Source organism: Guyanagaster necrorhizus, assembly GCF_019112545.1.
Source record: "Guyanagaster necrorhizus MCA 3950 unplaced genomic scaffold BT62scaffold_3, whole genome shotgun sequence".
Classification (NCBI taxonomy): domain Eukaryota; kingdom Fungi; phylum Basidiomycota; class Agaricomycetes; order Agaricales; family Physalacriaceae; genus Guyanagaster; species Guyanagaster necrorhizus.
The window spans coordinates 1524474-1545123 of NW_025064882.1; the positions used below are offsets into that span (position 1 = coordinate 1524474).

At 48.1% G+C, this 20650-nt stretch overlaps 9 protein-coding genes across 9 annotated transcripts; 2 read left to right on the plus strand and 7 right to left on the minus strand.

Annotated features, from left to right (window-relative positions):
• Positions 1-358: 358 nt before the first annotated feature.
• BT62DRAFT_990959 (uncharacterized protein) lies at positions 359-2040 on the minus strand. Its single transcript, XM_043190258.1, has 6 exons — positions 1753-2040; positions 1598-1698; positions 1501-1539; positions 1371-1442; positions 704-1315; positions 359-645 (listed from the first exon to the last, which is right to left on the minus strand). The coding sequence occupies exons 1-6, from the start codon at positions 1809-1811 to the stop codon at positions 500-502; spliced, it is 1029 nt and encodes a 342-aa protein (XP_043044879.1). The 5' UTR covers positions 1812-2040; the 3' UTR covers positions 359-499.
• Positions 2041-2448: 408 nt separating this feature from the next.
• On the minus strand, positions 2449-4707 carry BT62DRAFT_1071955 (uncharacterized protein; the record flags this gene model as incomplete). Its single annotated transcript, XM_043178817.1, has 7 exons — positions 2449-2700; positions 2753-2906; positions 2957-3904; positions 3961-4157; positions 4216-4435; positions 4491-4509; positions 4606-4707. The coding sequence occupies 7 exons, from the start codon at positions 4705-4707 to the stop codon at positions 2691-2693; spliced, it is 1650 nt and encodes a 549-aa protein (XP_043044880.1). The 3' UTR covers positions 2449-2690.
• Positions 4708-4873: 166 nt separating this feature from the next.
• On the minus strand, positions 4874-5980 carry BT62DRAFT_916406 (uncharacterized protein; the record flags this gene model as incomplete). The annotated part of the gene is made up of 8 exons (XM_043183988.1): positions 4874-4897; positions 4952-5013; positions 5063-5159; positions 5222-5288; positions 5343-5437; positions 5477-5642; positions 5691-5730; positions 5782-5980. 8 exons carry the CDS (start codon positions 5978-5980, stop codon positions 4874-4876), a joined length of 750 nt encoding a protein of 249 aa, XP_043044881.1.
• A 365-nt stretch (positions 5981-6345) lies between these two features.
• Positions 6346-9736, minus strand: BT62DRAFT_978182 (uncharacterized protein; the record flags this gene model as incomplete). Its single annotated transcript, XM_043189328.1, has 12 exons — positions 6346-6585; positions 6820-6941; positions 6978-7066; positions 7200-7336; positions 7391-7623; positions 7681-7798; positions 7851-8010; positions 8062-8288; positions 8336-8689; positions 8742-9034; positions 9364-9528; positions 9655-9736. 12 exons carry the CDS (start codon positions 9734-9736, stop codon positions 6346-6348), a joined length of 2220 nt encoding a protein of 739 aa, XP_043044882.1.
• A 109-nt stretch (positions 9737-9845) lies between these two features.
• On the minus strand, positions 9846-11189 carry BT62DRAFT_942274 (uncharacterized protein). Its single transcript, XM_043187823.1, has 4 exons — positions 11033-11189; positions 10409-10981; positions 10105-10350; positions 9846-10053 (listed from the first exon to the last, which is right to left on the minus strand). The coding sequence occupies exons 1-4, from the start codon at positions 11159-11161 to the stop codon at positions 9943-9945; spliced, it is 1059 nt and encodes a 352-aa protein (XP_043044883.1). The 5' UTR covers positions 11162-11189; the 3' UTR covers positions 9846-9942.
• Positions 11190-11250: 61 nt separating this feature from the next.
• Positions 11251-13414, plus strand: BT62DRAFT_942279 (alpha-1,6-mannosyltransferase subunit; the record flags this gene model as incomplete). The annotated part of the gene is made up of 7 exons (XM_043187824.1): positions 11251-11397; positions 11446-11584; positions 11635-11808; positions 11858-12186; positions 12234-12460; positions 12511-12680; positions 12732-13414. The coding sequence occupies 7 exons, from the start codon at positions 11251-11253 to the stop codon at positions 13085-13087; spliced, it is 1542 nt and encodes a 513-aa protein (XP_043044884.1). The 3' UTR covers positions 13088-13414.
• Positions 12745-14164, minus strand: BT62DRAFT_927086 (uncharacterized protein). The gene is made up of 3 exons (XM_043185174.1): positions 13799-14164; positions 13676-13742; positions 12745-13625 (listed from the first exon to the last, which is right to left on the minus strand). The coding sequence occupies exons 1-3, from the start codon at positions 14090-14092 to the stop codon at positions 13093-13095; spliced, it is 894 nt and encodes a 297-aa protein (XP_043044885.1). The 5' UTR covers positions 14093-14164; the 3' UTR covers positions 12745-13092.
• A 140-nt stretch (positions 14165-14304) lies between these two features.
• On the plus strand, positions 14305-17406 carry BT62DRAFT_1071960 (uncharacterized protein; the record flags this gene model as incomplete). Its single annotated transcript, XM_043178818.1, has 6 exons — positions 14305-14331; positions 14535-15107; positions 15159-15722; positions 15776-15893; positions 15947-16428; positions 16486-17406. The coding sequence occupies 6 exons, from the start codon at positions 14305-14307 to the stop codon at positions 17404-17406; spliced, it is 2685 nt and encodes an 894-aa protein (XP_043044886.1).
• Positions 17407-18929: 1523 nt separating this feature from the next.
• Positions 18930-20557, minus strand: BT62DRAFT_420564 (kinase-like protein). The gene is made up of 5 exons (XM_043180841.1): positions 20204-20557; positions 19920-20151; positions 19671-19784; positions 19051-19619; positions 18930-18991 (listed from the first exon to the last, which is right to left on the minus strand). The coding sequence occupies exons 1-5, from the start codon at positions 20396-20398 to the stop codon at positions 18974-18976; spliced, it is 1128 nt and encodes a 375-aa protein (XP_043044887.1). The 5' UTR covers positions 20399-20557; the 3' UTR covers positions 18930-18973.
• Between the last annotated feature and the right edge of the window lie 93 nt (positions 20558-20650).

Genomic DNA, 20650 nt, shown 5'->3' on the forward strand with positions numbered 1-20650 from the left:
GGAGACTCGTCGAATGCGCCTTGCTCTTCAGAAGGACTGTAGATATGGATTTCTGGGAGATAGACGTAGCTCATTGTGAGGAATTTGTGAGATGGAGGAGGTCGAATTAAGATTAAAAGGATAAAGGGCACCGGAAGCCGGGTAAGGATGTGACTCGAGCAGATTCCGGTTTCCGGAAAGCATCTGATGGATAAGAGCGCCTCGCGTTAATCGCATGCAGGTACATGTACGTGATATGTCGCACTGCTCTAGCGCTTATTCGATGCAAGAAGGCATGCTCGTTTTGATGAGCCAAATTGAAAGGCAAGGAATTTGCATTTGGGGACTGATCTACCGGACTTGATCGTTCGATTAGCATGGCTTGGTAAGGAATCTCAGACAGTATTATTCTCCAAGTAAGCCACATTCAGAGTTATATTGAAAGAGGCTAATGTTATGTGTATCGCGCCCTCGGTTCCGCCTGTCAGTAAGTGTATGAGTTTAAATCTATCCGGTAATGTCATGTCCCTCCAGCCTTCGTGTCCCGAGGATGAAGAACTGGACAAGTCTTCTTGGCATGACGATCGTAAGACGTTCTGTGGCTCAGTTCTACATTGCACGCATTACATCGGAATTTGATGCCATCATGCTTTGACTCTTGGTGTCCTATATAGCATTAAAAAATCAGTAGGATTATAATCGTCAGGTTGTCAAAGCCGCCCACCTTGAAGCCTATGCTTTGTGGTGAAATCGTCACCACAAACTTTGCATACATATTTTCCTGGGCCTTGCATCTTCCTTCGTTGCCTGCTGGCTTCCATGTCTTTTTTCGAGCGTGATTTACCCATCTGTGGGTGGCTCTTTGATGATGATGTCCCGTCTACCGGTAGGAGAGGACAGTTCAGAGAGATGGGGGAAGGCGTCGGGGTCAGCCAAAAAGGCAGGCCATCCGTCACCTGCGTCTGTCCTGAAATCAACGGAGTGGTGTTACCATACGACGAAGGACCATCGGTGAAAATTGGCGACCTAGAATCTGAGCTGCTCCCTTGGATTAGCTCCGGCGTCGCAAAGATATTAGTTGTCTCGATTTCTAAAGACATTTTCCTAGCACTGTGTGAGATCTGCTGCTCGTAACGACTGTTGAGCGAGGGGGCAGAGGGGCGTCGCCGAAGATCACTTAGGAACTCGACTGAGGAAATCGGGATTCCTGCGGACGAGTCTGACTTTCTCCTGCCAGTGAAAGCACGAGTTGAGGGAAGTTCAAGGAAGTTGCCTGACTGTGGTGATGAAGTCGACAGTTCACCACAACTGCTATTGGAGTCACAATCGCTGACAGCTGTAACGTTGAAAATCAATGCTCGATCCAGTGCCAGAAACTATGTCAGACGTACTCAGGCTGACACTCAGTCCTCCGACTGTAGAGCAAGGAGCGGAGCTGGTAAGGATAACATCATAGTCAAAGGCTAACAAAGGGCATCAATAGACCTCAAAACTACCGGGATCTTGAAAAAGGTGACTTACTTTGACCCAGCCATGTCTCCTCTGAAGTGTTATGAGTGTCTAGGAACAATGGGTATAAGTAAAAAAAAAAATAATTGATTTTATATGAACAACAAACCAGCGATATAAGGGAAATGAACTAGAGAATCGTCGGCGAAGGCTTCCTGAGGTTTAGCGACGGAAAAAGTATACTCGTCGCGTGGGCCGTCAAGCGGGGTCCTAGAGCGATGCGCTTAATGATTTTCACGCAGTGTCGATGATAGAAGAACCTACAAATCCTCAAACGAAGATTGGAGCATGCTCGCGTCGACTCCAAAACGTTGTTCATCCATGAATAATCGGTGCTGGAGGATTGGAAGGAGGGGCGGAAAATAGTTGGGCTTTGAATTAGTCTCCACTGCTTTATAGGTATTCTGAATGGCCACCCTCGGATAGAATCAACAGCAGGAAGGCAGTGATAATTCCACCAAAGAAGTTCGTCCAACAGCTGAGCTGGCTGTGACTCTGGGATAGGGCACTTGCTGGTCATGGTGTACATACTATTCCTGTCAAGGCTGTGCTAAGAGTAAACCGTATTTAAGGAAGCGCCCATCGATTCCGGCATTGACGCTATTTGGTCAACTACATTCAAGTTGCACAACCCTGACGGACCTTGCATCAGATAAAGACGCCAAAGCTGTAGAGGGGCTCTGGGAATATTAAACGAAAAGAACAAATCGCTAAGTCAGCGGGGAGAAGGAGGCTCAACTTTTTTTTGAGGCACAGAACGCTTGTGGCTCGACTCTTTCGCCGCCGCGTCCTCCAGCACCATCCCCCTCTTCTCTGATGCTTATATTTCTTCAGAAACGCCCTCGGCTCATCTCTCGTCCTTAGAAAGGTTTCTTCATCGCATGATCCTCATGATCTTGTTTTTTTTTCTAACTTTGCAACCCTACCACAGAAGTTTCGAGCCCGCCTAGGTACAAATCTTCTTGAGGCACGCCTGCATGCACAATGCATTCAAGATTATTCAAATGACAGGTAGCGAGTGAAAACGAAAAAAAAAAAAAACAATAAGTAATACAAAGATCAGCTACAAAGATACTTGAGGATTATGATCGTTTAGTATGCGGACGTCACAGCAAGTCTAACAAAGCACATCTAGCAGGGAAAAAGTAGAAATAATACAGGACTGATGGTTAAGGACGCGTAAAGGCAAGATGGGGATATCGTCATGAAAGGCTACGGGAAACATCATCAGTTAGGAAAACACAACTTGGAGAGAAGGTCAGACCGTCGTTTACACGGTTTACGCCTCTTAGCTTCAATGCTTCCGGAATGACATTTGACCAAATGACGACGTCGAACGTGGCTCGTCCCGAATGCTTTATTGCAACCGGGTATAGGACACTGAAAATTCCGGACTCCATAATGAGAATTGAGGTGGTCTATGAATAAGTCAGTCATGGCATCGAATCAAACGTGGAGAGAAACTTACTGTGCAAGTTATGCTTGGCCGTAAACGTCTGTTTACACTGTTCACACACATAGTTTGCTGCATTAGTCCGACGGCTCTGACTGGCCCGTGTCACAGCGTCAGATGCAACCTGTTCTCGATATGACGTTAACGATGCCGATGAAGGGTCTGTTGCAGTGTGACTGGTCTCCTGCTCCGTGCCAAATATCTCTGACGTAGCGACGAGTGCAGGAGAGACATCGACCGGATTGAGATCAAGCTGCTTCAGCGTCAGAAAATCGATCCCGTTGTCAGAATGGATACTGCGCGCCATGCTTGGTTCTCTGGATCGGAAGATATCATGGTCCAAGTCGCCCATGTTTGGCATGCTAGCCAAACTTGGGGAACGAGAATTCAGACTAGGAGTAAGGTAAACATCTGGTCGCCACAACGTACGCCCACGCGAAGAATCCGGATGAAATAGAAGAGAGGATGGGGTTTGATAAACAGTATCGGTCCCATCGCACCCATATGGCGGCGAAACCACACTCGAATCACTGTAGTCGGACAGAGCAGAACGTTGATTGCGAAATTCTTCGGGTGAGCCAAATGATGACGAAGATGAGCTCGCGGGAGTCAGCGCTGGGGATGCAGAACACGGAGACAGGATGCAAGTGTCATATGACAAGTCGGTGATCACTTGTAAAGAAGGTTGTGCTTGTCTTTGATAGTCTTGGTGTGGAGAAAGAAAGTCGTTGCATTGCGCGAGAGATGCACCCTCATTGTTCGCAAACAAGGCTGAAGAGCTAAAAACTCTTCGGTGACCCCCTGTACTGTTAATGGATGCGGACCGTTCTCTATGAGCAAAAGGAGGAAGAGCGGCGGTGAGCGCCGTCTCTGAAGATCGTCTTGAACGGAGAAGCCCCTGGGTATAAAGGGCCAAATCCTCCGCAGAAGGGAATGTGGGGTTCATCAGAGGAGGAAACGAGTCTGAACAGTCGAGAGGGCGATCAATACAGGAATGCACGCAAAAAGAAACAAAATACCGGAGAATGGGGAGGACAGGCCCAGCTGATTGTGGGTCATTTTCGGCGAGATGGAGTCATCCCCGTCTTCCAGATTGCCAAGGTGGCAGTCTACATCCTGCACGATGATCCTGCAGCCAATATCTCCAACCATGCTTGTGACGGTGATCAAGATAGGATGGAACCGATGACGAAGGGAGACACGGCGAAGGCAGATGCTAGGCGATTGGCCAAGGGAAGGGAGATGGGCAGACTAACAAGCAGTGGATGGCCCACTGATATAGATGTAGCAAGCTGTGTTTGCTGTTGAATGAGAAGGCAGTGCAGGTGCCGGAAAAAATTTCCACCAAAGAAAACAGGCGAGTCCGTGAGACTCCGGGTTCGAAGATGGAGGCGATCTGGCCAAATATGCAACTAGTGACTCCTCGCGGCACCGTAGGAGGAGCACGGCCATCCAATCCCTCGTTTTTTCTGTGGCATTTCCCGGATGCTGTGACTGATTGGCGCGCGTCAGTGTGAATCCATGAAGCTAAAGGCGAGCACCAAAGCACCTTTGAGCTTTTGCTCTACCTGTGAGGACCGTAACGGCACAATCGTTCCCCACAATTATTCTCGTACTGTTCCGGGCGCTTAGGCGATAAGCTGTTGCATAGCCTTCCACCAAACCTCGTGCAGTAGAGAAAGAGCTGTCGAAAGAGATCCGAGTAAATAACTGTAGAATGTTACTCTCCCTGCGGGAGAAGTTGAATCTGAGGCTCTGGCGGACATCGTCGTTTGAGTGCAAGAGGTACTTATTATTATGTCACCGCTCCGAGTCCATTCTCACACTCAAAAAATAAAAGTCTGTTAGATAATTCGTTGTCCGTAAAGTTGGATGCAGTTCGCTATGTATGTTCGTCAAAAAAGGTCCAGAGCATGTACCGTAAGATCATAATTATTGAGGAACAAAAGAGAGCGTCTGGCAATGCCGTCAGTAGGATCACTGATCATCTAGTAGCTGAAAGGCACATACCACCCAAGTAACTGTTCCGAACTCTTGCTCACACGCGTTGCGATCACCAGTCCCAAATGCACCTGATCATTGCATGAAATTGACGTCAAGAGATTTTATTTGATTATTCACCTTTCTGCGATGTGAGACCAATGAATGCTTCCGCGACGGACCCATCTGTATTAGCCCACTGAACCGTGATGCTTTCATCCGTGGCGCCGTAAGCAAACTATGTGTTGGGTAGGTCGTCAGCTATGACTTATGCAGTGAATTGAACGAGAAACAACTTACAATCGCAGTCTCGAAGAAGGCGACCGATTGCGACGATTGACCGAGGCTTCCTCCAAAGTTGAAATAGCTACAGAAAAGAGGCATGATGGTAAAGAATGCAAAAATTATTACCGCAGCAGACCTGAAACTGCCTTGGGAAAGGCTGTTGGATGTACTTGTCGATCCTATGATACCGGCGAAATAAGATACGCCTGTACCGCCGTTCTGTCCCTGCTTCTAAGTAGACCGTCTTGTATCGAATGAGAATATACATACGACAATAGTTATGGTAGTTGGCCCAGACTTTGCTACATCGATTTCAACCAAAAGCTTGTCATTATTGCCAGTAGACAACAGAAAGTCGCCATTTTGATTGGTCTGAATGCCAATGAATCCAGCATTCTGATTGTCAGTAGTAGTGAACTGAAGATATCCTCGAGTCCTTCACAGACAGTTAGAGCGACGCCATCGATCTGCGCCGATCACTCACATGTGCGATCCTGATAGAACGCTGGAGGGGACACCTCTCGCTAGAAATAAATATTTTAGCCAATGAGAAAGCACATAGAAACTGGCAATACTGGCGGTATCAGCACGCCTGACTGGGGCCTTCAAGGGATACCCACGCGCCAGGCGAACCGCGTTCGTCAACCCACGGGCGGCAGGCGGATCATACGGGAGATCGCTTCTCTTGGCGGAAGTCGGGCTGAACCATAGCGGACCCGGTGAGGCAAATGCAGCAGTGGATAGAGCGAGGACGTATATCAAGCCCAGCAACATATTCTTACCTGGAGGTGTAAAAGGAACGGCGAGATTTTTATATGCAACTAGCTGAACGAGTATAAATTATTGGATGACCGTAAGAAAGGGTCTGAGACATAGCGGGGAGGAGTCACCGCATAAGTATACAAAACACTTACACCAGCTCAGCCTTGCGCTGCCTTCGAGCTAACAGAACATACATGCAGTAATGTCCTTATCTCTGGCATATTTCGAGCATTAGTGGGAAACAGAGAAACAGAGGCCACCGGCAGTCCCGGTAACCTGTAATTTAGGGCAGTTAATTCAGATCCACAAAGGAGATAATTGAATGCACAGCATATATATAATCGAATTGGCCAAATATAGTAGCTGAGGGGCTTTCATTAGCGCGCAGTCGACCGTGACGCCCGAGCCACAACACCAATTCTTAGCCAGAACATAACATCTTGAATAATTATGCCATGTAGATGAATGTCTTCTAGAAACACAGTAGAAAGATGCCCATACGCGATTCCGAGAAATGCATACTGATTCCTAAGTCCGATTAAACCACTGTGCCATCTCTTGGTCAATTGAAGATGAGCTGTTTCCCTGTTGCTGCTGTGGTATCTCGAAGTGTGCGTCTAGTTAGAACTGTGTTAATGAGACCATTTCAGCACCATGAGATACAACGTACCATATTCTTCCATAAAATTGGACAGAAACCCCCCCGATAGACGCCCAGGATGGTTCGCAGCGGCCCACGACATCTCATCCGGGTACCCCTTCGGAAGGAAGGTATCTGCGGGAAAATGTTGTTGGAACCATGCCGCATAGGTGCTCCCGTCCACACCATTGCCCAAATAGTCAGTAGGTACGGAAGGTCGTCCTAGTTCATCGGTATACAAAGGAAGGTTGAAGAATTGCTGTTGGGAATTAACAGCAGCTGTTTCCGGGTCTGATGGAAGGGGTTCCGGAGTAGGATACGCCCACTCTGACACTGGCGGTGTTGAGAGCAAGGGAGGGGCAGTCAGACCGTCCTCTCCTTCTCGGTTACGCTTCAGTGAAAGGACATGTGTCTCCGGAATAGAGGCCAGGTCCGCAAGCAAGCCATGTAACATGTCACTGAGGTAGCATTAGCCCTTGTTGTGGTACGATATGGTTGACCTGCATACTTGTAACGCCCAGAAATTTGCCACCTGAAACAGCTTGGATCAGCACATAAAATAATTTTAAGTTTTGGAAAGACAGTTATCACCTTCTCTCGTGGACTCGTAAAATGTTGATACATTTATGTATATTACCAATGTCCTTATCCGGCGTCGCCGAGCTCCCATATTTGTGTCCTCGCCAAACATTAATCAGGAGTACAATAGCAGAGTAAAAAATGGTTATCTAAAGTTCATCGTGATATTACAGTACGCATCGCACAAGACAATCGACACGTACCTGTGTGCCAGCGAGCGGTCGGAAGCCTCTTTGTTGATATGTATCAACGACATGACAACAGGATCGCGCCGCATTCGCACATATAGCAAGAGAAGGAAACGATATCGGAGAGGGCTGGCAGACAGTAGATATGAACGGTCTATGCACTTGTATTTGAACCCAATAATAGACGGAATACAAGACTGTCGATTGTTTGAAGAATCTCGGATCGGGATTATGAGGATTCCACCTCACTAAGACATCAACGCTCAAAGCTCAGCACAAGTCGAGAAGAGAAAATTACAACGTACAATGGTCAGGCACTGAATCAACCCACTTGTTCAAGGCGGAATCAATGGTAACAACTACTTTGCTGTCCCACTCAAGGCCCCGCACATTGCTTGACATCGCCGACCTCTTAACAGCATACTACTGTTGTGTGAGTGTCGTTGCGACGAACATAATGATACGACAAACGCACAATGGTACGGTGCATAAAAGCAAAAATTTCCAATAACTCTAAATATTTGACCCAGAAGGTGACGGTCGAAAGTTTGCCCGCCGGTTGCTTAAAGGCTCGGCTTGGATTCGGATGCTCCCAATATTCGTCATCGCATTCTACAGGCATATCAAGGTCATAGCTAAGGGACAACGATTAGCTTACAGTGTTGATGTTTTTGCAACATGCTTACTCGTCTGATGTCGTTGCCAGTGGCCTTCCGGTTGTGACGCAGCTGATCACGCCTACACAAAAGATGACCCAAAATGCTCTTTTCAATTCTTCGTCCTCCACTGTCCACTTTGATTTATCTGGATTGCGGCGATGGGCGGCTACGGATTGGGCCATGCGGATTCCAAAGCCAGGTAGCACCCAGCTTAATTCGGGGGTGGTAGATGTATTAGCATAGAGGACCATGAGCTATATAGTGTCATCAATGTGTAGGGATGGATACTGCGTTTACTCACTGAATATATTTGCAGGTCGTATATTGACACCGGTTCGAAAAAAGAGCTTGGTATAGGTCGAACTTGCTGGTACCATTTCCATCCAGCAGAATGCTCTTGGGTTGGATCAAGAAAAACCCGGGGATCATTAGAATGGGTTGATGCTATGGCACAGACCAGCAAAACCACGCTCCCAAAGCGCCTATCATAGAGATGTAACCCTTGAGCAACATTTTTTTCAAACTTTGGCCGGTAGATAAGATGCACAAGCATATCACATTCTTCATAATAGATATCGATGAGGTCTTGCAGAAGGTCGTCGTCTGGGAATATGAGGGGCGGCAGATGTTCATCTTCATGTAAGGATTTTTGCCACTGAAAACAAGCCTTAGAAATAGTCGAAGTGATCACATTAGCCGAAACCTACTGGTTGGTCATTCCAAAATTCGGGACGCTTGGCTTCAAAAGATAACCCCTCAGAAGTACCAGTGAATTCCTTCTTAATTTCAATTGCCTTTTTCATCAACATTAGGACGCTCGATTTGCCATAATGTCGATGACGGCACCGTCTAATGGTCAGCCGCTTCAAAGAGTCGGTCAGGACGACATCTGTTTTATCATCGACCACCGTGCTTGGGTCCTCATCAGCAACGGCTGAAGCAGGAGCAGGAGACGACACGTTCGAAGCCGAGACAGAAGCGGACACTTCGCGAGCCAGAACTTGCCGGCATACAGCTAGTTCCGATTCCAATGCATGGACAGAGGTCGCTAAGTCTACCAATAACCGTTTAGCAACAGAGGGGTCCGATGGGGCTACATATGAGTCTGATAGAATGTCATTAATCTGCGCCATCGAAACAAAGCCACCAGGGGAGACCTAGAAGGTTATAAGAGTGACCACGGATGACGGTTATGTATACTAACTTGAAGGGCACTAACATTAGACCCTTCTCCCGGTTGATCAAATGGCGGACTGGCATAGTTGACAAAACTAGGGGAAGATATTATTAGCATTAGCGCTCTGTTCGGACACGTCCTCGTCAACGCACTTAAAAGTGCTCGGTTGTTTAATATCCTGTATGTACAGCAAATCAGCCACGAGCTGACTGAATTTTTAATACCTACTTTCTTCATATTCGAGGAAACGTGAGTACATTCTTCATTATAGGCAATACAGCTAGAGCAAATATTGCCAGGCATCTTAGCGCTATCACCTAAGATAGAACAGTCGGAAAGTTAGCAGATGTACGAAGCCCTGGCGTTTCGGAAATCCCACATCGTACTGTAGTATCGGAGATGAGTACATTTTGAAAGGGAGCAAAACGGCATTGAACGCGTACTCTTCTTTTGTCTACACAAGTCGCAAGCACCTCGTAGACGTCTCTTCTTGACGGCAGTCGCACCGGGAGCCTGTTCATTCATGATACAGCAAGAATAAGAGGGAAAAGCTATAGATACAGTGGCCGCGGTGAAAGGGGCGAAACTAATAAGGTCACTGGGAGTTAATTGATTGCGAACGGTCAGTTCCGGTGTTCCGAAAGGGCATAAATTCAACAAAATATCATAATTTATGTGAAAAAGTACAATTGTGCGAAAGTATATTACACAGGTCAGTAACAGAGAGCGATTCATGAAACCTCTTCCATGTCATCCTCATCGTCCTCGTCTTCGTCTTCGTCATCCTCTTCTTCCATCTTCAAGCCATCTAAAACAGGCATAGGGATGTTCTCAGCCTTGATCTGTGAATGAAGGTCAATGAAGAGCCGAGTGAGGTTTGAATAAGCACATACCCCTTCCTCCTTGTAGATATCCTTCAGCTCATAATGTCCAGTATACTCTCCGCTTTTGTGCAGAGAAGCAACCTCGAGCAATGTTTCCTTGAGGAAGGCGGTGGGCTGCTGGGTTTTGGTGCGTAGATCCCTGATGTTCCATCGAGGAGAATCTCGGAAGAGTTGAAAGATGAGATCCAGGAGTTGGTTCCTTGGCATACGAGCCATACGCTCTGCACCCTTTCCTTTGCTCTTCGACTTTGTTTTCTGTAAGAAATGGTCAGTAAATTACAGAACCGACAGAGGAACAAGGTATGTGTCGCACTACAAGGTCAGAGAACGTGGATTGTCCCAAAGTAACACCACTGCTGAGTCTGTTGATACCACCTTTGGCAAAGTTATCCTCTATCATCTTGATCTGTCTGCGTGGAGTGTTGTACAATTTGTGGCGTTCCCGCATCTGCTTGCGATAGCTCTCATTGTATCCAGGACGCAGACTGCATTCGTGTTTGACTCTGCCAGTAAGAATGGTGGTGCGTGCACGAGAGTTAGCCGGGCTTGAGTTGCCCTTGCCAGATAAATTGAAGGCGGCGTCTTTGGGTCGCTCTGCCACCACCATCTGGTTCTCCACCGAGTCATTAATCATATCTAGCTCATAACACACTGGCTCGTTTGTCGACGTTTCAGGAGAGTATTTTCTGGCGTCAACATTGGTCGGTTGGGTATCGAAATGTGGGTGTTTAGGGTTGGGCACAGAGCCCGGATGAGGGGGTAAGAAAAGAACGATACGCGGTGACTTTCCGTTTTGTCCCATTGCCTCGCTGTACACACGAATGGTTGCCAAATGCACATCCTCCTCATTCACAGCTGCCCAGCGTTCCATGAGATATTTGGGTATCTGTTCCAGTGAGCCGGACGCGAACCAGGACGGATATCAAGGAAAAGGCACCTTAACCAGCCAGACACGACCATTTCCTTGGTCCAGCATTAGCTGCTCATCAGGGTCAGGCTGCGAATCGTCCTCTTCAGCATTTTCTGCGTCGAAATGTTTCTTCTCCTCGGTGATGGCTTCGTCCATGATGGTGGTAGAAAGAGAAGACCTTGACTCGACCCAAAACGGAAGCTAACTCTTCTCCTGCTATTGTCTCACATCTGCCACTGGGCTCAATGAGTATCGCTCTCGATGCCCTCATTTTCGTCACGGCATGGGCCCATGTTATGCTGTCGCCCTATACAAAAGTCGAAGAAAGCTTCAACCTCCATGCTATTCATGATGTGCTCATGTATGGCGTTGGTCGAGCTTCGCTCCCTAAAGTGCGCCAGGAATATTCTTGAACCTTGTGCTTTGCTTAACCGTCCAAGTACGACCATTTCGTCTTCCCTGGCGCGGTACCCAGAACGTTCGTCGGTAGTGTGTTGCTGGCGTGGATGTCGAAAGCAGTGATCTATTTTGCTGAACGACTTGGTTTCGTTTCTTCAAAGTTTGACCTCCAAATAATTGGTGAATGTTTGCCTGTTATGCATTTCTTCTCAAAGCTCAGACTGCCCTAGTTCGACTCGTCCTCGCCAGTCTCAACAGCGTTGGACTTTGTTGTATTCAACGTGGCGTCTCCCGACGTTTCGGTCGGCTCACAGGACTTTTCTTCACCCTCTTCACGGTGTCACAGTTCCACTTACCATTTTGGATGGGACGAACGTTACCGAATATGCTTGCCCTGTTCCCAGGTGCGATGTGATTTCTGTTGACAACGAGCAAATTTGCTGAAATGTGCAGTGAACCTTGCAACGTATTTGATTGTTGATGGACCTCCCGCCATTCAACCATCTAACTCCAGAGTCACCACCGTTATTGCTCTCCTGACGTTTACAGCAGTCGTCTTCCGCGCTGAGATTTTTTTGCTACTTGGACCTCTCTCATTGCAATTCCTCTACCTCCGTTACATAACCTTCCCTAGACTTGTCAAAGTTGGCGTCCTTTCGGCCTTAGTATCAGTGACCTTGACCATCTTGGTGGATTCATATTTCTGGGATACGAAATACTTGTGGCCAGAGTTTTTTGGGATATATTTTAATGTTTATCAAGGAAAGAGCGCGGACTGGGGTGTGCGTGTAGGTTCTATTCAATGCTTGAGGCGTCTCATGGTCCTCAGGTCGACCCCCCTCTGACATACTTCACGAGACATCTTCCGCGGCTATTGCTCTCCGCCGTACAACTCTCGCTGCTAGGGCTTTATATCGATCATCGCATTCGCTCTCTCTTACTACCTTCCATCATATTTGTAGCTCTCATTAGTGGATTAGGCCATAAGGAATGGCGGTTCATCATCTACGTTGTGCCCACTTTCAACGTTGCTGCAGCCAGAGCGGCAAAGTGGTTGTGAGTTCTTTCTGAGAGTTGCCGTCTTTTTTCTCATCCTTCCCATACAGGGTGGGCCGTGGCAAAAAGGAGCTTTCTGGGAGGTTACTCTACGCTGGGATCTTCGGGCTCCTTTTTATGAATGTAGTAATCACCTTTGCTCACACATGCGCCTCTATAGCAAATTACCCCGGAGGTGAAGCGCTTTCCTTGTTCAATCAAAGATACCAGCGCCTTCGTTGTATGTACTTTGAAACCATAGGAAAGATGTAGTGCTCATTTTATGTGACAGCACCCCTTCATGTCCACATATCAAACCTTGCTGCTCAAACTGGGGCTTCGCTATTCCTGCAAGAACATTCACCGCCATACTTAACACCTGTGAAAGACAGATCTTGGACCTACGATAAAACAGAAAACTTGACGCTGCAGGATTTGAATGCGTCTCAATCTATCACCCATTTGATAATGGAAGTGACAGAGACAACCCCAGAGCAATGGACAGTAGTGGAAGAGGTTCAAGGATTCAATCGCTGGCGGGTTGACCATGGCATCCTTTCTGGACGAAAAGAATTGTTGAGATACCCGTGGGACATTGTTATCATGTCGAAAACGACGATGTTGTGGATTATGGAGAGAAATGATTAGTACCATTAAAGGACCTTTACCGGCGCTATGTCAGCTTTGGTCTTTCTCGATCCGAAAATCCCAGTACCAACTCTGACAATATCACCTCCAGCCTTTATGGCAGCCTCGAAGTCATTCGACATGCCCATGCTCAAGAGCAATCGTCCATCGCCCGTCTCAGCACCCCATTTTCCCTTCCATGTATCCTGAAACTCCATTAACAGAAAACTTTGCAGAATGTTTCGTGTCTCCTTCAGCCTTTCGAAGTCGGCATTATCATCACCAGAATTCAAAGACTGCTCCAGTGCACCTATCGTCATTAATCCTTGTAGTCGTAGTCGGGGACATTGGTTGACGATGAACTTGGCGAGCTGTGTGAGGTCTCCCGAAGGATTATTTTTCGATAAAGGCGCAAGACCAGACTTTGCTTCCTCTCCGGAAGTGTTAACTTGGATAAGAACATTAAGCGGGGCCGTACGATCCAAAGGTAGCGCCTTGTTTAATGCGCTCGCTGCTTTTTCTGATGTCAGTGTTTGGACCGTGTAGAGATTAGGGATCGCTAGGCACCGCTTCAGCTGAATCAGAGACCAAAAAACCTCGAAATCCTACCGGCCAGAGTTTTGGCCTTGTTGCTTTGGAGGGCACCTATAAAATGCCAGCGAATTTCGAGGGGGAGCTTGAAACAATTCTCGAGTCATGAAAGTTATTACGCCAGTCGTGGGTGCGCCTCACCTCCTTGGCCTTCTCGACCAACTCCTGGACGTAATTTTCCCCAAAGTCTAGTTGTCCGTCCTCTAAGCATGCTTGAATATCTGATGCTGGTTTGTACTTTGAGACAGCAACGAGTACAACGGGTGTAGTGGGCGAGGCGGAAGCAACGCGAGACCGAATCTCCGCCAGGGATTCTAATAGCTCTGCCTTCCGTTCTTGAGTTGCAGGCAACATTATACGGACGTTATAACGCGCTAAAAACGACGGTCCTGTTCTGCGGCTGAAGATGTTGCGCTGGACGGATCGAAGGAGCATGAAAACCAGATCCCTGTCGCCGACTGTGAAAACCGGCCCGGATGCGCCGGAGATAGTCGGACCACTCTCCTAATAGGCCCGGCTAGCCCTTTGGCTCTATAGTCTACTGCTAGGGCTACAGCAAATTTCAGATATTTGAATAATACAGCCTTTGGTCCACTTTAAGAAACGTTAGATTCTTGTCCTCTTTATTTTCGCGCTTGCAGGCTACTATGTTCATTGAAGCCACGTATCAGAATGTGATGCATGCTGATTTGATCATCAACAATACAGCCAAACACCCACAAATCTACTTTGAACTTTGAAATTAGGTCGGTGGCAGGATTCCCGACTGACCATTTCGACCTCTTCGACGCGACCGTGACCCCAAATATTCTTTAACCAGAATCATCATGGTAAGGTCTTTTCCAATTTATCAGACAACCTGCCGATATTCTGATAGGTGTACAACCAACGTCGACCGTCGCTCCCCGACATTGAAGCGACATTACAAGACATTTTCAACCACCACCCACTCGTCACCTCCACCGATGCTGGTGATTCTGCGATACCTGCAGACGCCCTTGTTGGCGTTCTCAATTCATTATCGGCTGTTCACAATGGTTTCGAGCTTATGGACAGCACAGAAATAGCCCAGCTCAACGATGTTCTCAAAGACAATCCTGGCCTGCAAGTAACTCCACCACTTTTAGTGCAGTTCTACGCGGACAAAACCAAGCAGCATGTGTCTTCTCTGTCTTCTTCGACATATGATGCGGCAGACTTGTTGGAAGGTCGGGGGCGCGCTCAAGACCGGACAGAAGGCGAAGAATTTTCCCCGTCGTCAAGTAGTGACTCCCAAAGCCGACCTTCATCTCGCGGACCACCTCTGACGCCCAAAACACAGTCAGTATTTGACACGCAGCGACGCCAGCGTTCGACTCCACTGGGTAATAATGCCCCATCGAGTTGGACCAAGCGACCGCCCGCCCCTCATCGAAGGAAAAGTGACGCTGGTAGTCGTAGCGATTCAGAAGTGAGTCCACACCCAAAGTAACTTACTGTCATTTCATTGATTCTCCTGTAGAACAGCCCAAATGCCTTTAGGCAGTCATTCTCACGGAACAGGGCCCCGTCGAATCCTACTTCTCCTTCAGCAAGCATGTCTTCAACTCAGAACAATTTCCCGCTTGTCGGATCACCTCCCTCTCGGCCCCATTCGCGTGCCCATTCAAACCCACAGTCTTTTACCAGTCCCTATCGAGATGATGATGACAGCATGCACGACACTACGTCGATATATGATTATACAGGACAGCGAATGGATGACTCATTCATCACATCCGTATCATCATTGCCTATGCCGCATTCATCGTCAGACTCTGACGAGGAAGATCATTCTGAATTGGGTTTAGTGATGGAGCGCCAAACTACGAGTTCGACCGCCTCTCTGGAGCCCTTTGAGCGTGTCGATGCCATGCAGAAGCAGATTTCAGAACTAATGAGGAGGCTAACTGAGACAGACAGGGCTTTACAGAAGAGGATTTCGGAACATGACTCCGAAGTGGAGGAGTTGTCAACAAGAATAGATGAGTTGCGTAGTGAGCTGAACGCTTCCAAGCGTGACGAGAAGGACCTGAGATCCAAGGAGGTATGTCCTTTCCTGTCATATGCATAGCATCTTGCATATCTATAACTTTGCAGCGAACATACATGAACCAGATCTCAGCGTTGGAGAACGAAATCGCAAAGCTTTCAAAGTCGCTGGAATCTTCTCGCTCATCTTATGCCAACTTACAGAAGCAGTACTCCGAACAATGCAGTGAGTTCTGCAAATTCTTCTCTTCTCCACAGAGCTCCATTGTAGTTTGTCAGGCGCCTCTGAGAAATACCGTGGTGACTTGCGTCAGCGGGAAGAGACGATCCGAAATCTCAAGGAAACTGGCTCGTTACACGAAATGGAAGCTATGAAGTGGACCAAAGAGCATGAAGCATACGAAGCTCGAATCTCTAGCCTCGAGAGTGAACTGGAACTGGCACAACAAGTCCAAGCCCAGTTAGATGAACAGAAGCAGGAGAATCTCTTGCTGAAGGAGACGATTGATCGCATGAGATTTGATATGGACGAGATGAGAAATAATGCTTCCAGCGTTATGGGTGGCTCCAGTGGGAACTCTAGCGCAGCCAATACCCTGAGCAAGAGCCTGGGTGCCGAGTTGGCAAGTAAGATCAAAGGTAGTTGGGGTCTAGAAGACAAAGAGGATGTAGAAGATGAAGGAGATAGTGCGGCGACCACCGTTGAACACGATAGCGACGGCGAAGATGTGATCCAAACAATTATAACGAGGAAGAAACGGGTACGTCTTATTGTTGTGTTCTTTCCTCGTTACATCGTATTGATTTGTCACCTACAGAAGGTCTTAAGTCGCGCGAACATGCTTGGAACAACAACTGTCGAGGAATATAAAGAATATTCTGACACCTCTGTGCAATACGATGCTACTGCTTTTATATCAACCATCGCGACACAGACAGACCTGGAACCTATCGTCCTCACGGCTTCTTCTAGCATTCAGACTGGCGAACTTCCTGCGCCACTTTCCAAACTTGAAATTGTACCAAAGGTTATCATGGATAGGGACATACAAACAGATCTCGTGGAGATCGACGGGACCTCGCGATCCCCTTCACCCGATGAAGCAATGGCTTCTTCCTCATCAACTATTATTCCTTCCACGCCCAAGCCCCTTCGTCGATCCCTTGAAATTCCTTCGGACCAGCCGCCCGCATACGACCAGCACGCGGAACATGACCGGGGTATCGCTTCTGACACTCTGAAGAAATTACACCCTGGTGCCGAGACGCCTCTGGCAGGGGTACCAGGTGGTGTTTCAAAAGATGTTGTCGACGCCTGGAACATGGTCAAGGAAGCGGTCGGGTGCAAGTGCTCGGTCATAGACACGGTCATTGAAAACTCAGATAGGATCAACAGCTCTCAACCACCAAAGGACGCTAAACGCCGGAGAAACCGTTTCTACAACATTATGTATGTGGTCCGCGATGGTTCTCCGCCCCTTCCGAATGGTGTGGTCACCCAGGCTGCTATGGTTTTCGGTGCTTCGGCACTAGTCCTCCTTGCTCTCGGCCCGTACATGGTCCCTCCCTATTCAGTTCCTGGCGGTCCGACCTACTATGACCGTACTGCTTGGAATAGTTTTAACACGATGCAGGCGGCCGGAGAAGGTTTTTCTCCTGATGGCACAGCAGCTGTATGGCACTTCTTGGGTCGTGTAGGTGGCGGCGCCGCGCGAATGGCAAGAGGCTGGCCGACATGAATATAATGAACGTAATGGTTTTTTTGTTCGCTTGTATGGTACTAATTGTTTGTGCATCCTTTTTATGACTGGATTTATGATTCACACACACTCATTTCTATATCTGCTGCTGTCTTAAGATACCACCTCGCTTACTCTATTGCTTTCCCTTATTGACCCAAAATGCTTAATGTACTGATGCGTTGTAACGGAAGTGTAATGTGATGTACAGTGTGGACACTTACAATGTCGTCTAAGGTTAAGCTATCACTGTTCTAATGTCAATAGTCCGAAAGAAGAGTATCAAGAAATGGTGTGTCTACAAAACAAAGCAAATAAATCACGGAGGAGGGAGATAGTTGGCAAAGAAGTACAGAGGTATCACGAGCAAGGGGCAAGAATGAAGGTCATCAATATTGGATACAGACAAATGCCCATGGACACGACGAAGATCGAAAAGGTGTACAGAAAGAGAAAGGAGGTCCAAATCTCTAGCAGGTATCAATCTTGATGCGGTGTACGCTTTCTCCCGGGGGAAAATATAATCCCAGCGTCTTCATCCTCTTCTTCGCCATCCACGTCATGACCGTAAACAGATGAATGGTTTCTGTTGTCTTCAGAAGAGCTCGAATCGTCGTCCCCAAAATCAAATGAAGTGTTTCGCGGTGGTCTCGAGTCGATCACCCGTGATGTGGGCTGGAACAGATTGGACGGGCCGACTCCGCGATCGTCACTATCCCGAAAGTCAGATGAATTGCAAGTCTGACCGAATGAAGGAGGATTGGAAGTCGAATCATTTCGATTAGCCTCACTCTCATCGTCATTCCACTCAATATCGAAACTTTCATTCCGAAATTCAATTGGATGATCGCCCCAGCTGGAGACGCGCCGATCTGCGGTCAGGATGTCGCTGGCATCTGCAGACGGATGGTGGTACCGTAAGGCTTCTGCACTCGCGCGAGCAGTGCGTGTAGCGTGGGGCCGAGGAGGACCGAAGAATTTTAGCGAACGAGTCGCATTGTTGTCACTATCATCGGGGGAAAGGGATTTTGGTGTACTGTTTCGGCTAGACCTTTTTAAAAAAGATGGGAGTGCGAAGGTGAATCTAGATGCACTCGCCGGCGTAATGGTTGTTGAGTCACGCTCGTTTCGAGACCTAATAGAGGAATGGCGGCTGATACTGGTGGACCCACGAGCTCGCGGTGCAGACCGATCAGTGGACATCGATCGCGACTTCACTTTTTTGCGGGAAGTGTTCGAAGAAAAGAGGGTAGACGAAGAACACGTGTCGGTTGCTTTTCCCTTCCCCTTGTCCCGTCCTGAGCCAAAGTGCCTAGTAATGCTGCGGTGTCGTACCATAGAAGTACGGTCACTATTGTCTCTGCCATGTCTGTCATTATGGCTGGGTGTAAGTGTGCTCGTCAGGTCTGGTGCAGCGCCACGAATACGCTTCGTGATTTTAGTCATCCCACGTTGGAGTCGTGACCGCCATTTGAAGTGAATCATGGACATCGCCGTGCGCTCCTCTTCCGGAGAAACAATGATTTTTTGCGATGTCTCTTGGAGCCATGTGTCTGGATTGGGAAGGTCATGAAGAAACCAGGGACTGCACTGCGTTGATATATGGTTAATGGTGAAGGTATGATGAGAGAAGACGGGACATACTCGAACTTCGCTAAGGGTAATCCGTAGCCTCACGTCCTTAGCAAGGAAGTGGTCAAGAAGATGCATAACGATTCCACCTTCCGAATGCTCGTCACTGGGATAGCGTCCGCCAGTAGGGATGCGATCATAACCCATGTAGTCTTCGGCCTCCCAATCCTCATTGAAGATGCGCCGATACACTTTCCATTCGGTCGTGACGCCGCTGTCTTTCGAAGCAAAGGGCACTTTGCCAAAGAGCAGGCAGTAGAGGGTGACACCAAGGGCCCAGACGTCAATGGCATTGGTGATAGGCTGGGGAGGGGGAGGATCGTTCTGATCTATGCAGGCAATGTCGTACACAACCTCGGGCGCCATGAACATAGGCGTCCCAGCTCTTATAGCTAAGTTAGTGTCGTTGAGGAGGATGGGATCCTCTGGATCGTCCTGGGCGGAAGGTCCGGCATGGGACAGCCGTAGTGCATAGGAGAACTGAGAGGTCCCAAAATCGGCGATCTTGACATGCTGACGGTGCGCGGTCCACAACAAATTAGCTGGCTTTATATCCCGATGGATGATGCCTTGGGCGTGAACTAGAAGACGGAAATTGGCTGACGACGAATTATGTACATGGAATCACTCACGGTAGTCCAAGCCAAGTATAGCGTCCCGTATGATGCGACGAGTCTGCTCCACCGTAGAGACGGGGTTGCCTTGATTGGTCCATTCGACTTCTCCACCTGCGCAGTACTCCATCACTGTCATTAAGGGTTAGATGACAGAATAAAACCATGAGAGCGCATAAACCTCGGTATGGGGCAACGGCAGCCCCGGGGGACGCCGCATACTACAAAGCAGCCTGCATACGGAGAGGATGGGCGAAAGAGACGTACCCATGAATATCTTGCCAATGACCCGGTCATCCAGCACCTCAAAGAGTCTAACGACATGGGGATGGCGAAGTTTCTTCATAATAGCTATTTCTTTGAGGATCTTGCCTTCTGCAGAGTGAATAGCATCACCAAGTGTGGGATCGGAATGTCGAGGAATATGCGAGCGTCGTAGCTGTTCATATTTCTTGTTCCTCTTGTCTTGAGGAGAAACGCGACGGACGGCCTTGATAGCCTGTCCAAAGATGGGTGAGAGTGAGAGAGAAAAGCAAAGAGGATGGACGTACCAATATTCTGCTTGGTTCCAAGGAGCTTCGAGCCATATATACGGTTCCATTCTTTCCCTGACCGACCTTGGCACCTAGGTTGTACTCATTAACCGCGATTTTGCTATACGAGAAGACGTGGTCGGTGGTGATGACTGAGGGAGGGTCGAATACACGGCTATCGACAGGACCACCAGGAAGGGTGCTCTCAACCATGATTGTGGTGGGCCAGAGAGCAGCATGAAAGGGAGTAGATGGTGGTTCACGGTCAAGGAGAAGGTACAAGAAATAACCATATTCATTCCACGGGAACGACCCCGGATACCCCTAATCCAAAATGGATAACTGGAAATCTATTTCGAATTTGAAATCCAGGAATTGATGCTTTGATTCGAATCTTTCGAGTAATTATTATTTTCCTATCCCGTCACTAAGAATTTCCAGGCAATTTCCCCCCCCCCCCCCCCC

What these genes read in the sequence shown, in the direction of transcription:
- BT62DRAFT_990959 (XM_043190258.1), bottom strand. Translation starts at nt 1,811, where the DNA reads ATGGATGAACAACGTTTTGGAGTCGACGCGAGCATGCTCCAATCTTCG. An exon ending in AGGACTGAGTGTCAGCCTGA is followed by an intron (nt 1,316 to 1,370) that starts GTACGTCTGACA and finishes TCAACGTTACAG; the next exon opens with CTGTCAGCGATTGTGACTCC. An exon ending in CACAAAGCATAGGCTTCAAG is followed by an intron (nt 646 to 703) that starts GTGGGCGGCTTT and finishes AATGCTATATAG; the next exon opens with GACACCAAGAGTCAAAGCAT.
- BT62DRAFT_942274 (XM_043187823.1), bottom strand. Translation starts at nt 11,161, where the DNA reads ATGGACGAAGCCATCACCGAGGAGAAGAAACATTTCGACGCAGAAAAT. An exon ending in GTCGTGTCTGGCTGGTTAAG is followed by an intron (nt 10,982 to 11,032) that starts GTGCCTTTTCCT and finishes TCACTGGAACAG; the next exon opens with ATACCCAAATATCTCATGGA. An exon ending in CCACGTTCTCTGACCTTGTA is followed by an intron (nt 10,351 to 10,408) that starts GTGCGACACATA and finishes CATTTCTTACAG; the next exon opens with AAAACAAAGTCGAAGAGCAA.
- BT62DRAFT_927086 (XM_043185174.1), bottom strand. Translation starts at nt 14,092, where the DNA reads ATGCTCCTTCGATCCGTCCAGCGCAACATCTTCAGCCGCAGAACAGGA. An exon ending in TGGTCGAGAAGGCCAAGGAG is followed by an intron (nt 13,743 to 13,798) that starts GTGAGGCGCACC and finishes AATTGTTTCAAG; the next exon opens with CTCCCCCTCGAAATTCGCTG. An exon ending in CAAGGCCAAAACTCTGGCCG is followed by an intron (nt 13,626 to 13,675) that starts GTAGGATTTCGA and finishes AGCGGTGCCTAG; the next exon opens with CGATCCCTAATCTCTACACG.
- BT62DRAFT_420564 (XM_043180841.1), bottom strand. Translation starts at nt 20,398, where the DNA reads ATGGTTGAGAGCACCCTTCCTGGTGGTCCTGTCGATAGCCGTGTATTC. An exon ending in CATTGGCAAGATATTCATGG is followed by an intron (nt 19,785 to 19,919) that starts GTACGTCTCTTT and finishes CCTTAATGACAG; the next exon opens with TGATGGAGTACTGCGCAGGT. An exon ending in TATACTTGGCTTGGACTACC is followed by an intron (nt 19,620 to 19,670) that starts GTGAGTGATTCC and finishes TCCGTCTTCTAG; the next exon opens with TTCACGCCCAAGGCATCATC.